Source organism: Nakaseomyces glabratus, chromosome K (genome assembly GCF_010111755.1).
Source record: "Nakaseomyces glabratus chromosome K, complete sequence".
In the NCBI taxonomy this organism is placed as follows: domain Eukaryota; kingdom Fungi; phylum Ascomycota; class Saccharomycetes; order Saccharomycetales; family Saccharomycetaceae; genus Nakaseomyces; species Nakaseomyces glabratus.
Window position 1 is genome coordinate 3,430 of NC_088961.1, and position 18,753 is coordinate 22,182.

Here is an 18,753-nt window from a genome sequence, read left to right on the forward strand (position 1 = left end):
GCATGCAATCTCCGTAGAATAATGTACAATGTTTGGATTGAAATTCACATCAAAATCCTTGATCAAAACAATATACTATGTCTGGAATCACAACTCTCAATTCATCGACAATGTACTCTCGAACTCAAATAAGAAACTTTCTAATATCCACATATGAATAGTATCACGACCTGTAAATTCATTGTACAAGTCTTTCTAAACTATTATTGGTTTATATTAAGCCATGTGTGCGTAAGAGAATAATACCCATAGCTCACACACTGTAAACTAAATACCTCCAATTTCTTCGATTCGATTTAACAATTGTGGTAAGTATTGAATGATGCAATATTGAACAACTGCAGAGTACTGTGGACTTCGAATCTGTATCAATTGTTTTGTAGAACCAACTATAAATACAACCTTTATGATGCCAGTTCGTATTAAATATAGAGTTTGTCATGTTGCCCTAGCGATAATGAAATAATTTTTTGTATATAATGGCCATCCTAATGAATATCAACATGCTATGAAATAGTTGAACAACAAGATCGGCATCCATTACTGGGATGTATGGTTGTATATTTTAATGTGACTGATTTGTTTAGAGTAACTTGAATAAATATGATGAACCAATTTGACCACCGAACTTTGATAGAGACATATCATTGATCAAAATGATTGTTTTAAAACATATCTTTTAGTATGGGGATTATTAATTGGACACCTATAAATACACTTCTTAATATTATAGTATTGATATGGGCAAGAAGGTGTATTAGATAAATTACATGTTTTGGTAAATTCAATGAAATTGAAAGTGTCACCCATTTTTTCTTGATAACTCTTGGGAACTTCAACACCTACGAGAAATGCCAACATGTTTAGAAGTACTTCCCTTCGTACAATTATACATACTTGGACTCACATGATTACCGTCACTGCTCACATCTCGCGCTTTTCGCAACTTGTCAGTTTTCATTTAAACAGAGGCCCATGTTCGGCAGCAGTGATCCAGAAACACATGAAAAACATTTTATCAAAGAGAAAATATTTATTATTATGACAAATACATAAATATAAAAACTCCCTAAAAAATATATTCAAATTCGAACTGGATTTCAATAAACCTAGCAGAGTAAATGAATGTTGCAGCATAACGAACTAGACAACTAGGGGATCTCTCCAACTTTATATGACCTTAAGACTATAATAGCATTGCCATTGCTTTCCCCCAATAGTAGTGTGATTAATTAATAAAACAAACATCATGTAAAGTTATATCCATGAGTCGACGAACGTACATTTAGTACAATTATTATCTTAATTCAGATAATAGTCGGCTTAAGCCATGCCTAACAGAATCAAGATAGTCAATGATGTGGATAGTAGAATGGTATTAAATTTGATCTTGAATGTAGAACCTGCACCATGGAAGATGGAGGCAGTTTGGGTCTGGGACACCTTATTGCCACTTTCAACAGCAGAAGCTCCTGTAGGAGCAAACATCTCCAAAGAGCTACCTTGGTCTGTCACATAACCGGCATTAGATGTAGTACCTTCACTTACAGCAACTTCTGTAAAAATAGTTGGGTTAGGCTTGTCATTGACAGTCTTAGCACTAACACCGTTTTCAGAACCAACAAGTGAGGTGGTATGCATGCTTGGTGAAGTTGTTTGGTTCTCAACGTGGGATTCCAAATCAGAGCATGGAGCAGTGGTGGTAATGTGGGACACAACTTCGGTCTCAACACTGACGTTGGACTTGGTAACTACAGTGGTGTAGTCTGCGTTGCTTGCGCATAGAGTGTATGGAACAGTGGTGACAACAGTTGTAGGCTTACCTATGGAATCTTTGGTGGTGATGTGGGAGACAATGTCGGTCTCGACAGAGCCGTCCGCGTTGGTCACGACAGTGGTGTAGTCAGCACCGCTGGCAGCTGGGGCTGGGAAGGTGGTGACGATGGTGGTAGGCTTGCCGTCGGAGTCGGTGGTGGTGATGTGGGAGACGATGGTGGTAGGCTTGCCGTCGGAGTCGGTGGTGGTGATGTGGGAGACAATGTCGGTCTGGACAGAGCCCTCCGCGTTGGTCACGACAGTGGTGTAGTTAGTACCGCTGGCAGCAGGGGATGGGAAAGTATTGGCGATTGTGGTTTCATTGATGCTGGATGCAAGCTTGGTGATGTGGGAGACAATTTGGCTCTGTGATGTTCTGGTAAGGCTCGTTATAGGAGTTGTAAGATTGGAGTCAACAGAAGAATAAAACGTTGAGGTGATGGGGACCATTATATTACTTGAGTTTGTTACGTTTATGACCGAGGCATTATTAAATTCATGATTATTTTGATATGTTGTCATTGTAGCAGTTACTATGCTATTTGGTCCACTTGAAGAGACATTCGCAACAGTATCTGTGAGAGTGGTTATATTATCGACCGTAGACACACTATAGGTACCACTACTTGATATAGGAGAGTAATTAGAAAAACTAAAAGTGTAGTTTCTCGACATTAGCGTTGTTTTGGTGCTCCTACTTTTATTTTCTGTAATAGTAATCGTTTTTGTAACCACCCCGGTTTCCATTTCACCAACTGTAATTGTGGTATAATAAGTGAATGGTAGCCCATTATAGCCCATACCTGTTACTCTACTAATAATATCTGTCTCAGTTGTATTTTCATTGACCTTGGTTAATGTATAGATAGCTGGAGGTACATATATTGTAGTATTACCAATAACTGGTATATCATTTTCATTATATGTAGAATAAAATGATACGGTCTCCGAAAATCCCAGTTCATTGGTTGTTGTATATGGATCGGGAACCTGAAATGAATACAATGGTATCTCGACACATGGTTGACAAACAGATGGAGCTAGATTTGGTGGCGGTCCTCGGTATCTCACAAAATTATAATTATCATAGCTTATTCCATGAATTTTTATGGAGCTCACAATTTCAAAATTCGATTCATTATACCCAGCACCAATATAGACAGTAAACTTATAAATTCCATTTGTTCCTGCTGTGACATCCATTATGCCTGTAGAGGAATCATAATAGATATCCCTAATAGGAGCATCAGGGTATAAAATTCCATTTCCATTACCGAGTCCATATACTGGTACTTCATGCCCTCCATTTAGGATAAGAACAGACGACGGGTGAGATAAATATACTGTTTGTTGTTGCATATCAAAACTATAGATGTTGAAAACTGAATTTTCGCCCACAGAAATACAACCTCCACCTTGAATAGCATTTTCTAAGATATAAGTAGTATTGGCCATACAGACAGTACCAGTGTTAATCCATATATTACCATTACCAATCTGCAACCGCTGAGGTTTCTCAAAACTAGTACCTTTAGAAAAGATAAAACCTGTGTTGGTGATATAGTTCGAGCCAATACTAAATATATCACCTTGACTTGACGTAAACATGATATTACCATTATTAGTAAAAGAGCCATCTTTTATGGTCCAAGAACCAGGACTGATGCTTCTCCGGTCATCAACGACAACAGTCCCTTCATTTAGAAATACAAAAGGATGATTGTAATTGTGATCAGACAAAATAGAGAATCCTTGCTTGTCATTGTTGATGTAGTACAAAGCCCCACCCTTATCGATTCTAACTGTTTGGTACATAGGAACTGTGTTCATGTCCTGGAAAGCCAAAAAGGCATCTCCAGAAACAATGTAGCCATTTTGAAAACCTGAAGGGTTATTACCACCAACAATTGTATTACTTTTAATAACAATTTGTGTAGAAGCAACTTTTATAATATAAAGGCAAATTAGCCAAAATTTCCAAGCCATGAACAATGGTAGTTTCCTCATTTCTTGAAAAAGCAACTATGGAATTTGTTTGGTTCCGATGTCAAAAAATAAAATACTGATAAGGCGATAAGTTTTGACAATCTCTCGTTAATATTTCTTTTGTAATGCTTCATTGATACATCGACTATCAAGAAAAAACATTATTAGTAAATTTTGAACTTTATTTAAAACCATTTCTGAAATGTATACTAAGTATTTATACTTGAGAAAAAAAAAACATATCTTTATCTAGAAAAAACTGTGTTTCTGTGATAGAGTTAGAAACATTCTGAAAATTAACTATCAACTTTACTTGATACAAGGGGAAAAAATAACACATTTGTTGAATATGTTTCCGGAATTTTTGGTATTACTTATTTGCTGCATTACATCATCTACATCGCTAAAATAATACTACTAAAGTAACTATATGAAAAACATTTAATGAAGAAATTAGACAATAAAATATTACAATTATTTTATGGTGTTTTTGTTAGCAATATTTGATTTTGTGACTGAGGATTTATGGGGTTATTTTAACAAAAAAATGATGTAGTCTCAAATTATTTTAGTACCTGATCAATCTTTTAATGAGTTGGTAAATATAAACTATACAAAGTAAGTACTTAAAAGAAAGACAAGCCTCTTTCTCAAGTTCGAGTGTGACAATACTTATTACTACAAAGTAGACATTCGTGTTAACTAATGTTCTTGACTTCATTCTAGCCAAATATGTACATACACGGAACTCTAACCACGTACAAATATATCTTTTTGCTTGTTTCATATAGTATGATTATTTGCTTTATTTGTTAGTTAACGTGTGAATATAGGAATATCATGTTTGATGGTAGAGATTAGTTGTTCATAGCGGATTGGTATTGCATTTTCCATTTTCTATTTTAGTTATGTGTGTCTTGAAGCAAATAAATGTATATTAGAGGCTATATATTATCACAAATTCATATTGTAATTCACAACTATCCAACTGCTTAATTCCCAAGTTTGTTTCTTTCAATATTCCTGATTTTCTTTTGTTTACTTTACTGTGATGCTATATTAGAAAATTAAGTCGCCAATATTTTACCTAGAATAATTAATCTAAAAAGTCATGTTAAGGTCGTGCTCTATTACTCTTGAGTAATAGAGCGTAATATACCCACTTCCGGAATTTTCTATAGAATACTGGTAATAGGTTGTATTAAAGAAATTACAAATTTTATCGGATTTTAGTAGATACTTAGAAGCTTTTAAACTATTCAATAAAATATTAGCATAGAAGTCATTATATATCACTCATTTTGTAATCATCTTATTAATTGAGCACATAAAAATCAGAGTATTTTTCTTTCTTATATGATAATTTCCATTATAGTGATTGAGATATCTAGTTTTATGCAAACATCTCTTAGTAGTACAAGGTTATAATAGAAATTTAATTTTACAAATTATGCCACAGGAAGAAAAACAAGACAAATTTAGTATTTCCTAATCAATTCTTTCATAATTAATATAATCAAATGATGTCATTTGCTAGTCATTCTCGTAAAAAAGTTTTCAGATTAAGTGTTATTTTTAATTGACAGATAACTAGTACGATAACAAAACAAAAATGGAGATAAAAGCACCTTTCGCAAAATACAGTTTTGGCTACAAAATATATCTAACATTTAGTTATCTGAATTTCTTAGATACATATCTGAATTAAATAAATAAAGACACACTAATGTCCGGAACAAGCAAATACTATCTTGTGTTTATTCAAGCCAAAAAGGGATAAAAATCATTACTATCTGGAGAATTAGCTTGGGTAGCAGTATTTATTCATAGTTAGATACAACGAAGTGTGTCAAAAAAACAATAGCTGAAATACTGGCTTCTCGCTTAAATTCTGTTCATACATTGATTTTAGTGTACCACTAAGACATTATACTAGATAAAAATGTAAAGCAAATGGTAGAATATATCAAAAATGATGGTCATAAAATACATTGGCATTTGGAGATGGTCAGATAATAATGCAAATATGAAGAATTAACAAAGTACCTAGCATATGTTATTGAAACAATCCTTATCACTGGTGCTTTATTTTGTCATTCATGAAATCGAAATAGAGCTTATATTATATCTTCATTTATGAAGCAAATATTACTTCATTGTGTTCCTTGAGAATATAATAGAATCACCAGCAAGCAATGAAATTTTGAACTACATTTTTAGCGTCACGCGGCAACAATAATTTATGGATATCAATATCACGAAATAGGATTAATAGAAAACATAATGAGGAAAATATTGGTTACCAATATTATTTACATATGAGTAACCTCTAACCTCCTTCTCCAAGAACACTAGTAGATTTAATTACAATTTTACAACTACTTTTCCCTACTTTACACATCGTTGAAGACATCGTTCCAAAAAAAAATGTAATGTAATTTTAGTAAAAGAATGATATTCATAAATTTCGACTGTGTGCTTATCACACATATCGCTGATAAATGATTTGTTAACTGTTTTGAGAAGCAAAAATATATTGTCATGCATTTTCATGGCTTTTTGACATCTTATTTCATTATAAATTACATTCAAAGATCTAGACCCCAATTAAGATTCAAGCTAAATCGTAACTACTTTAAACACACTCAACAAACCTTAACATGATGAAGACAGATATTTAACGACCAATTTTAAGTAGTATATTGTTTGAGAAGATTGCGATAACTAATCTTTTAGACAAGAATAAGTTAGTTTACTATTGGTTTGCCCAGCATTTACAATGGCATTGGGTAATATTAATAGTATTTCATTACCAAGTCTTCCCTTCATCAGCAATATTCAATCGTAGCTTCCTTATTGGTTCACTGTTAAAGTAAATTCAACATTTCATTTATTTCGTGACGTCATTGTAGTGCCGTACGAAGAATTAGCAATTTTTTGTTCGTGACATGTTTTGTAATTGTTTCCTATTTTGGCTAGATTCATGAAACTTTTTGTCATCAAATATTTTTTTGTAAATTCAAAATAGTTTCTTCAAAAAAATTTGGCTGGCATATTTACTTTTTATGACGTCACTTCTTCTCCAAGAAATAAATGTTAGGGTAGCACCTACTAGGTATTGTGGATTATATTTTATCAATCCAATCACAGTTGTTTTCAGATATTGGAAAATTGTGATTCTAAAGAGCTGTAACATAAATATTTCTACTTATTCTACAAGTTGTTTCAACCTCTGCTGTTATTACAAGTAATAACCAATAAGTTATTTTTACTCGACCTACTTTGGTTAAAAACATTATTATTCCGGTATATTGTTCAAATAGATGCAAACTAATCGAGATCATAAAAGTTTGCTTTTTACTGATTGAATAAATTCTTTCATTTATAATACCTTTTTGTATTTTGGTATAGCTATTATTTATGTAATTGGATGTTTCCATCAACGAAATTCAATAATTTTATAAGGCAGTACTAAGCGTTCGTTAGAGAAATATGAAAATAGATATGTCATAAAAATGCGATCTCAAAACTTTTTGTTAAACACTGTTGATACTCATATTAGATTTGTAGTAACAGGAGCTGATGTTATTCATGATTTTGCTAAGTTATACTAATTAGTAGTAAAGTCTAGATATTATAACTTTCAACATGGTTTAGTTATTACATATATATCTATTAAAAATATCATTGAAGGAGCCGTAATTGAGTTGTTGTTCAGTTTTAATTCATTTGCAGTATTTGTGTTTTTTTTAGCAATAAACTTCTGGGCAAAGAGGAAACATAATTGCCGTTTTTTCATAGTCATATTGTTCTGAGATGCAATGTCGAAATACATGTATTCTGGTAATTATTTATCATTCGTTCTCTAGATTTTTTGTATGCTTTCGTACAAATTATCGCGGGTAAAGAGTAAGATATGAACGTGATTCTCGTTGAAACTAATATATGGATTTTTGTTGAGATAGTCTAAGACGATCTTGTGGAGTAGTTAGTTCTTGTGTCCAGATACATAGAAGACATGATGATAAGATATTAATTCAAGACTCTAAGGGTATATTATAGAAATTATACTGGTTATCCTCTTTCATTATACAGAATAAGACACTAGAACTTTGGTCTAACTTCATGGACTATTATCAATGAGGACTCCTTCCTTTTATCTTTGACAGATAAATTGGTTCTAAGAAGCCCTAACTCGGTTTCTTTTCTGATTAGTAATCTTTCAGGTGATTCTTTTTACTTGAAAGTGACCATAGTCCGTTACCGGCCTAATTCTATCTTATCTTATCTTCTCCTTCGTTTATATACTTCTGTGCCTGTATGAGCGGTACTATAATGCCTGGTGTCATTGTCGTTTAAGACGTTCGTATTCATGGCACGGTATGATCATATGATCATTGTCGTTTAGAATAATAAGTAGTTTCGAGTTTATCTCAACAACTTTTTATCAATTATTTACCCGGCTCTATATTGGATGAGTATTTGTCATCATAACCTGTTGGAACATCCGCTTTCTTAGCTTTCAACAGTAAATTCGGCTAATCTGCAATAAATCAGCTTTGATAAATAGTGACGACTGATAAAAATATATGATACAAATATAGAATTGTATTATGCAATATAATTCAAGTTCCATAAGTAAATATAACATATATGTGGTAAAATGATTATGGTAAGATTACTCAAATCTGGAGTTTTATTTATTATTTTATATGTATTGTTTAAAGATTCCTTATCATTTAGTGTTTCATTTACCCTATCAAAAATGATAACTACATATGATCGATTAGTTATGCCTTATTTTATATGTGTCTCTGTAGTACTGTGCATAAGTCTATAAAGTGCCTATTATTGGTTATTGTCAATGATTACTGGTTGCTCATAGAGATCGCACATGTTACAGATGGCATTTGCACGTGATTATGCTATGTCCGTCTAGAATAATGATTAATACTAGTATATCAAACATATTCTGTAACGGCCAAATTTGGTAAAATTTGATTGACTTAACAAGACACATTGCTTCTTTTTAATGGGGGTGGGAGAAAAAGGTACAAATGGGTTTAAAAAGTACCTGTTCTATTTTATTTCAGTAGAAATACTTTTTATATTTTCATCTTACAAGTTGGTAATGTTTTAGTATATTGGTTATTGCCTACCCCACGGTTTGCAATTCAATTGGTAACAGTAGGTTAATTAAGAGACAAGAAAATTAATAAATAATAATACTATTTTTGTTATATATGAAATCCACAAATAATAGATTGCATATTGTTCAATGGAGTGGATTTTATTATCATGAAATGAAACATTACTTAGTAATTTAGTAGTTTCCTTTTGTAATTTCATTATTGTTGGGTTCTGATTAATACAAATCGTATTACATTTCTATTCCTGTCTGTTCTTGAGAGGTCTTTTAGCATTAGTTAGGTGTTCTCTGTATGCGAATAAAATTGTGGAGGCAATTTATTGTGTTTATTAACGTTTTCAAATTAATTTGTGATCATAAATTTCTGGCCAAGTATTGCTTCTTAATTAATTATTTATAAATTATTTATCAAGTAACTTTACTAAACACTCCTTATCTTTCTGGATTTTTCTTTGATTAAACTACGGGTTAATATAATTAATCATAGTTGATAGTTTCCCACCTTTTATTATTGTTATTATACAAATCATATATATGACTAGATGGTAAAATTTGTTGTTAGTAAGGATGCTACATAGAATGATATCCATCCTTCGTAAACACTCTGCCTAGAGTTAAAAAGTGAGTATTTTTATGGAAATTAGCATTTGATAATTATCTAATTGGTTTTTCAACTACTATTTGATAGCATATTAATTTCTAGTTGGTATTTGGCTAAAAGTTTCTCAATATTTGAAAACAGAGCCTTAGCACAATAAATTACTAAATTATTTGACTATGAGATTGTTCATTTTTATTTTAAATTTTGGTAGTTATTTAAAAGTCTTAATTTTATGTCTGCTCGGGTTAATTAGCATGATTGATTATAATCAGTATCTAGCTCTTAGACAAACACAAGCAGTTATCGGTTGAAAATTAAAGGATTTACAAAGTCATATTATGTCGTGGAGCAGAAGAATAAAGTACTATTGAATACAGTACAATCTTAGTAGTGGTCAGAGTGCGTAGTAACTTATGCACGTAATATGACGTATAAAAAATTCATATCAAACCTATGATAATGTTCCGTGTAAGATAATGAAGAATAATGGAGTTTTTTCAGAACCCCGTCATAAAATCATATCGTGGAAGGATTGCTGTGTGAACCTGTTCAACTGACGGAAAATCCATAGGATGCGGGTTGAACTGTAATGATGCTGGCCACTAAAAACTGTAAAGCAAGTATATACATGCATTACGAGTCTAGACTGTTCTTTTTCTAGTTGATGATGTCCCTTATAAGCCAAGATACCATATCAATATTTATTATCTTGTATCTTCTTGGCTCGCATTTGTAATACATCATTTCTTTCTTCAGGATTTTGCTTTCTTGAGAAAATGATTTTCAAATAGAAAAAAGATTTTCATAAAGAAAAGGGTCAAAACGGATATAAGAGTTAGATATCGAGGCTGTGCAGCCACTTGAGAGGAGTGATCTATCAGAAAAATAATTTCCGTACGGCATTAACTATGCGTTGATAATGATAAAAATAGGGGTTCATCCCTTAAATGCAAGGGGTTTCCTTTGCTATCTGAGAACCCTTGTCAATTGGGGTATTACGTATGATGTTAAGGCCAGGAGACTATTATATCAGCTTCTCTTTCTACAGTAAGCACATGGGTTCCAGCTACCACAAGTTGCAATTGCAATAAGAAAAGAGTGGTTGACAGGCCAGAAAAGTAAAGAAATACACGGAAATGACATATCCCCTCCCAGTATTATGGATGTGGCAATGACGAGATTATGTTCGTCCAATCAAGGGTTTAATATTAGTCTTGATCATACTAAGACTAATATTTGGGGTAAAGGGATTGTTCATTTATTCATGTATTATGCAGGATTTGCATTGATTGCCTGAGAGACAGGCAAGAGTTAAGGAGTGAGATGGCTGGTAGAATCTTCGTGCTTTCCTTCGTGTGTTTTATTGATGTTTCTTGTGTGATTCGGTAAACTCCTTCGACTGGACTATATTGATCGTCATGAGTCTTACGATAATTATACAAGCTGATAGTTGTGTTTGAAGTAATGAGTTATCCAGTATACTTATTAGTCTGTGGAAGGACGTAGTTATTGCAAGCACAGTTGGTCACTGTTTTAGCCATTTTAAGGGTGTCTTTCGACTATCCCAAAGACATCGGGGAAGAAATTAAGAGACATATACTAGTCGTCATAGTACTATATTTGCCTTATTTGGCAAAGTGATTGTATTTGATGTTACCGAAAGCGATACAGACCACTATTAGATGTTCCTGCAAATCCTTGCTCCCTACTCTAATGCAGAAATTTTCAGTTAAGCTGTCTTTTGCAATTCTGAGTAGACTCTACTACATGATATGAAATTTACAATTTATCAAACAAATGTAAATACAGTTACGAAGGATTTACCTTGCAAAATCAGAAACTGAAGTTTTTTTTTGTTATGCTATATGTGATATCAGAACAGCGTTTGACGGTGACATCATAATTATTGCCAGAGTATTACAAGATCTTAATTAATACCTAGTAGAATTAATATCAAATACATTTAACTCCAAAGAGAAATTGTAACTTGGTTAATGATGATTTTCCATAACTAATCTTCTGAAATTATTCCTGGGCCTTATCTAAATTGAAGATATTGATTAAGTTGAGCTTAGGATATGATACTATGGTAATACTGTTGTTAATGATTGATTATCAAAGTATTGTCATGAAGACTTCCTTAAAGACTTTCTTAAAGACTTTCTTAAAGACTATAATTTAGATTTTAATAAAGACTTTCATGAAGATTTTAATAAAGACTTTCGTGAAGATTTTCATGAAGATTTTCCATAAGATTTTTTAAAATGTTATTACTGTTAAGTCTTGTGAAAAGCGTCAACAGAATTCGATTTAGATCTTTCTAATTTTCAAGAGCATAGGTGAAGTTTTAACCGAGGTAAATCCCCAATAATTTTTTACATTTCATGACTAAGAGTAGTTTTTATCAAGTTATCATTCTTACTGATACAAAATTGAACATATAAAAGGATGAACAATATTGAAGTTTTTGATAAAATAAGTATTCCAATTTCTTATAATCATAAGATAGCCCATCACAAAAGACAACTATTGAAAGTAACCAGATTGAAAATCACATATTATCAATATTGAATATCGGAAATGTTTAACTGGATTATTGTCAGTTATCTATTGATTGTACAATGGGTACACGCCAATGATCTTGGCTTTTCATTATTTGACAAACGAGCATTAAGTTCACAGAACCCATTTGGCTATCCTATTGGATGCTCCCCTCAAAGCACTAATGTTATTCCTGGCTTAACTATGGAACTTTACTCTTACCCAATTGTCAGTGGTACTCCCCCCAACTGTTATGATGCTTCTTACGTTGACCCTGAATATCCTCGTACTGGCTACCTAAAGAGAAAAATGATTGGTAAATCTACTGGAGTTACTGGCAGTTTGAACTACAAATTTAGCGTTGAGAAAGCTTGTATGGTCAAATATGGAAATTTGCCAGCAGGTTACAATTACAATGAACCATTGACAGTTTCTAACTTCACTATGTTGCTGTATGGATATTTTAAACCTCAAACATCGGGTATCCACACGTTCTTTGTTAATGCTGACGATTTATTGTACATTAATTTTGGTGCAGGAAATGCCTTTGACTGTTGCAAGAGAGAAGATAGTAAATTTAAACTTGGCGAGTACGTTGCTTACGATATCTGGCATGTTGACAGCTCCAAGAACAAAGTAAGCTTGAATTTGGAGAAGGATGTCTATTATCCAATTAGGATGTTTTTCAATAACATTGGTAAGGATTCTTCATTGGATCTTTCCTTTAGTGTTAATGGTGCTGTTGAACATATTACTGATTTTTCTGGATATCTCTATTCCGTTCCGGATCAGCCTGATGCTTGTCCTGCTCCTATTGGCTATGATACTACATGCAAGAGCATCGATTCAACAACAACATACAGTACACAATTCATTACTACTAAACCTGAGGAAAACGTTCTTCCTATTACTAGTACGATTTACTATATTGCAACGCCATGTGCAAAGACTCCATCCCCAGTGCCAAATTGCGAGGGAGGGTTTCTTGACCCACTGAAGAATACGTGCTACTATCCAAAACCTGAGGACCCAAAACCTGAAGATCCAAAACCTGAAGATCCAAAACCTGAGGACCCAAAACCTGAGGACCCAAAACCTGAAGATCCAAAACCTGAAGATCCAAAACCTGAGGACCCAAAACCTGAGGACCCAAAACCTGAAGATCCAAAACCTGAGGACCCAAAACCTGAGGACCCAAAACCTGAAGATCCAAAACCTGAGGATCCAAAACCTGAGGATCCAAAACCTGAAGATCCAAAACCTGAAGATCCAAAACCTGAGGACCCAAAACCTGAGGACCCAAAACCTGAAGATCCAAAACCTGAAGATCCAAAACCTGAGGATCCAAAACCTGAAGATCCAAAACCTGAAGATCCAAAACCTGAGGACCCAAAACCTGAGGACCCAAAACCTGAAGATCCAAAACCTGAAGATCCAAAACCTGAAGATCCAAAACCTGAGGACCCAAAACCTGAGGACCCAAAACCTGAAGATCCAAAACCTGAGGACCCAAAACCTGAGGACCCAAAACCTGAAGATCCAAAACCTGAGGATCCAAAACCTGAGGATCCAAAACCTGAAGATCCAAAACCTGAAGATCCAAAACCTGAGGACCCAAAACCTGAGGACCCAAAACCTGAAGATCCAAAACCTGAGGATCCAAAACCTGAGGATCCAAAACCTGAAGATCCAAAACCTGAAGATCCAAAACCTGAGGACCCAAAACCTGAGGACCCAAAACCTGAAGATCCAAAACCTGAGGATCCAAAACCTGAGGATCCAAAACCTGAAGATCCAAAACCTGAAGATCCAAAACCTGAGGACCCAAAACCTGAGGACCCAAAACCTGAGAAACCTATAGACCCAAAACCAGAAGAACCATCACACAACCCTTCTTCAGTCAACCCATCCTCCGTCAACCCATCAAGCAAACCGGTTGATCCTTCTCCAGCTGACCCATCACACAATCCATCTTCAGTTAACCCATCTTCCGTCAACCCATCTTCCGTCAACCCATCCTCCGTCAACCCATCAAGCAAACCGGTTGATCCTTCTCCAGCTGACCCATCACACAACCCATCTTCAGTTAACCCATCTTCCGTCAACCCATCTTCCGTCAACCCATCCTCCGTCAACCCATCAAGCAAACCGGTTGATCCTTCTCCAGCTGACCCATCACACAACCCATCTTCAGTTAACCCATCTTCCGTCAACCCATCTTCCGTCAACCCATCCTCCGTCAACCCATCCTCCGTCAACCCATCCTCCGTCAACCCATCAAGCAAACCGGTTGATCCTTCTCCAGCTGACCCATCACACAACCCATCTTCAGTTAACCCATCTTCGGTTAACCCATCTTCCGTCAACCCATCCTCCGTCAACCCATCAAGCAAACCGGTTGATCCTTCTCCAGCTGACCCATCACATAACCCATCTTCAGTTAACCCATCTTCCGTCAACCCATCCTCCGTCAACCCATCCTCCGTCAACCCATCCTCTGTCAACCCATCAAGCAAACCGGTTGATCCTTCTCCAGCTGACCCATCACACAACCCATCTTCAGTTAACCCATCTTCGGTTAACCCATCTTCCGTCAACCCATCCTCCGTCAACCCATCAAGCAAACCGGTTGATCCTTCTCCAGCTGACCCATCACACAACCCATCTTCAGTTAACCCATCTTCAGTCAACCCATCCTCCGTCAACCCATCTCCTAGCATTTTCAGTCCTTCAGTTTCAACTAAAACAGTTACATTATCCAACGGTAGTACAACAACTGTAACAGTTACTGTAACCCCACCTTCTCCAAATGGCGGTAGTTCAAACAGCAACACCGACTCCTTCTCACTGCCTCCACCATACACCACAACCGTCTCCAAGAGCACCACCACAGAAACAGACATCGTCTCCTTCTTCCCATCCACCGACTCCGACGGCCACACCCGCACAGGCACCACCACCATCACCCTGACTGGCAGCAAGCCCGGCAACAACGGCGACTCCGACTCCTTCTCACTGCCTCCACCATACACCACAACCGTCTCCAAGAGCACCACCACAGAAACAGACATCGTCTCCTTCTTCCCATCCACCGACTCCGACGGCCACACCCGCACAGGCACCACCACCATCACCCTGACTGGCAGCAAGCCCGGCAACAACGGCGACTCCGACTCCTTCTCACTGCCTCCACCATACACCACAACCGTCTCCAAGAGCACCACCACAGAAACAGACATCGTCTCCTTCTTCCCATCCACCGACTCCGACGGCCACACCCGCACAGGCACCACCACCATCACCCTGACTGGCAGCAAGCCCGGCAACAACGGCGACTCCGACTCCTTCTCACTGCCTCCACCATACACCACAACCGTCTCCAAGAGCACCACCACAGAAACAGACATCGTCTCCTTCTTCCCATCCACCGACTCCGACGGCCACACCCGCACAGGCACCACCACCATCACCCTGACTGGCAGCAAGCCCGGCAACAACGGCGACTCCGACTCCTTCTCACTGCCTCCACCATACACCACAACCGTCTCCAAGAGCACCACCACAGAAACAGACATCGTCTCCTTCTTCCCATCCACCGACTCCGACGGCCACACCCGCACCGGCACCACCACCATCACTCTGACTGGCAGCAAGCCCGGCAACAACGGCAATGTTGGTACTTCCAGTGTCCCACCAGTTGGTAATATAGTGATCACACCTTCAGTCTCGACAAGAACTGTTACTTTCACAAATGGAATAATATCAACCATTACTACCACCATTAGACCACCATCTCCAAATGGTGGTGGTTCTGGCAACAACGGCAACCCACCATCTCCAAACGGCGGTGGTTCTGGCAACAACGGCAACCCACCATCTCCAAACGGCGGTGGTTCTGGCAACAACGGCAACCCACCATCTCCAAACGGCGGTGGTTCTGGCAACAACGGCAACCCACCATCTCCAAACGGCGGTGGTTCTGGCAACAACGGCAACCCACCATCTCCAAACGGCGGTGGTTCTGGCAACAACGGCAACCCACCATCTCCAAACGGCGGTGGTTCTGGCAACAACGGCAACCCACCATCTCCAAACGGCGGTGGTTCTGGCAACAACGGCAACCCACCATCTCCAAACGGCGGTGGTTCTGGCAACAACGGCAACCCACCATCTCCAAACGGCGGTGGTTCTGGCAACAACGGCAACCCACCATCTCCAAACGGCGGTGGTTCTGGCAACAACGGCAACCCACCATCTCCAAACGGCGGTGGTTCTGGCAACAACGGCAACCCACCATCTCCAAACGGCGGTGGTTCTGGCAACAACGGCAACCCACCATCTCCAAACGGCGGTGGTTCTGGCAACAACGGCAACCCACCATCTCCAAACGGCGGTGGTTCTGGCAACAACGGCAACACACCATCCCCAAACGGCGGTGGTTCTGGCAACAACGGCAACACACCATCTCCAAACGGCGCTAATTCCCCTAGATTGTCCACTTCGGTTGCAGTTAATCAGCCAACATTATCGACATTCAAGGGTGAAGGTTCTCAGGCAGTTAAAATGATGCCAACAAAACTGTTGTTATTGGTTCTTATTGCACCTATTTTCTTGTAATTACATTGAAATAAATTTAAGGTCACCATAATTCATCACTCATGAAATGTTGAATTGTTTTCAGTTCGTTTTTCCTTTTATTCAGGCTTTTTCTATATTATTTGTTTTCTTTTAACCCTCTAGGGCCTTATATGAAATTTCAAATTTATTTCAGTTCGTTTCTTACTCTTTCTGACTTTCTCAAATTGTTCATCTCATTTGGTTGTGTAAGGATACTCCATGCGTAAAACTCCATTTTAGTTCGTTACCAATATACAAGTAGTAATTGATATTATTGCTTTATTATAATTTTCTATACTGCAGAAAAGTGTGTCGGTTTTAGTTTTTTAGTAGTATAAATTAACTCATCATATAGGAGGATAATCGTCAATTTATCAAAGAACTACATAATCATATTCTAAGATTTGGGTATAATTTATACTTATATTGAGTATCATTAACATAAACATCAATAAATGTCATAATATTATATTTGTGTATTTGTACTTTTTCAGCTCAGATGTTAATATTCCTTGAATACAAGAAAACAAAAATACCGATATTAATGTTGTAGTGAGCAACGCAAAATGCTACAATATTCCTTACCTCTAAAACAAAGTTGGGTCTTGACAAGTGATTCTATCGCTGTGTTTATTAAAATAGCATAAGCAGTTGTAAGAAAATGACGTATTAAATGAAAGCCTGTTCTGCAAAATGCTCTGTACATATCCATGAGATGGATGGCCAGAAGAAAAATTGAAAAAGTAGAATAGAAGCATTACTTCATATAAAACAACAAAACTAAGATTCAACTTAAAATATGGTACACTAATTAAATACTTTAAAACTTTTATGAGTAACTCTCTGATTAAATTAAGTTCTTTAATTATTAATGGATTTCATGCTTGTCATGTGAGTTGATTACGTTCACCAGAATGTTTGTCTGGGGAAAATGTCATTTAAAATATGATAATTTTACGAAGTTGTAGCGCTATAGCGGTAATCTAATTGGTAATGAGTCAAATCAGCTTAGTAGTACTAGATAGTGAGGTTTAGAAATAAATATTGACACTATTGGACAATCTCAGTGTAGAATATTTTTCTGCTGTTCTAACTGAATCAACATTATTTTCTCTGAGCGGATAATTCTATGAGAAAGGGTATAATCTAATCATTAAGAACTCTTACTCAATAAATGAATATTAGATAAAGTGCTTAAAGAGTTTCTTCATGTATAAATGTAACAAAAGTATGTATTTTCATCGTTGGTGTTGTTTTTTTTTTGAATAAAATTATAGATTATTGAAAGAAAATTGGATTCATTTCATTTTCTTATATTAAATCCTATAAGGATAAATATATATATATAGCTGCAATATTATGATCATACACGTAGTATAAATTATATTTAAATACGCAATTCTAAGAGAATGTTTACCTTAGTATTTCTTTTAATAAACAAATTGGCTGCTTTTTTATACCTTATGTCTTCAAATACACCTCTAATATGATAACAAGCTAGGAGTGGCTCGTAATTTATATATCATACGGGAACTGGTAAGTCATCAAAATATTGATCAGTAATTTCAAACTATTGGTTAATGAACTGGTTAAATCAACAGAAAACAGAATTTTGTAATTGAATAAATGTCGGCGCACACATATATTGTTACAACTACTTCTATCAAGGAAGAGAAAATCAACTATGATAAATTTTTAGTTTGGTTTTGACAACTGGATCGAGGTTTTCAAGTACCTTAGGAACCAAAGCTATATTCAAGTCCTTTTTCAAGTTTCGTATTTCATGTATACATATAAAATCAATAAGGAATTTTTTTGGCATCCATTACAAAATGCTAAACCACATGTTATCGGGTTTGGAGGATCTTGGTTAATATTCATAATCCTAAGTTTACTTTAACAATAAATGAATCCTGTTTCTAATTTACGTTAAACGTTTCGTCAATAATTGAAAAATACTAGTTATTAAGAAGAGCCGTAAATTATGAATGTTACTAAAAAACGCGGAAGATAGTATGAACATCAACGTCTGGTCATGAGAATT

General features: G+C 36.0%; 3 protein-coding genes across 3 annotated transcripts; 1 reads left to right on the forward strand and 2 right to left on the reverse strand.

Moving 5' to 3' along the window:
* Positions 1-1,323: 1,323 nt before the first annotated feature.
* On the reverse strand, positions 1,324-3,822 carry AWP2 (the record flags this gene model as incomplete). The annotated part of the gene is made up of 1 exon (XM_448233.1): positions 1,324-3,822. One exon carries the CDS (start codon positions 3,820-3,822, stop codon positions 1,324-1,326), a length of 2,499 nt encoding a protein of 832 aa, XP_448233.1.
* A 547-nt stretch (positions 3,823-4,369) lies between these two features.
* Positions 4,370-4,588, reverse strand: GVI51_K00033 (uncharacterized protein; the record flags this gene model as incomplete). Its single annotated transcript, XM_065626637.1, has 1 exon — positions 4,370-4,588. The coding sequence occupies one exon, from the start codon at positions 4,586-4,588 to the stop codon at positions 4,370-4,372; it is 219 nt and encodes a 72-aa protein (XP_065482709.1).
* A 7,543-nt stretch (positions 4,589-12,131) lies between these two features.
* On the forward strand, positions 12,132-16,709 carry EPA22 (the record flags this gene model as incomplete). The annotated part of the gene is made up of 1 exon (XM_002999530.2): positions 12,132-16,709. One exon carries the CDS (start codon positions 12,132-12,134, stop codon positions 16,707-16,709), a length of 4,578 nt encoding a protein of 1,525 aa, XP_002999576.2.
* Positions 16,710-18,753: the final 2,044 nt, after the last annotated feature.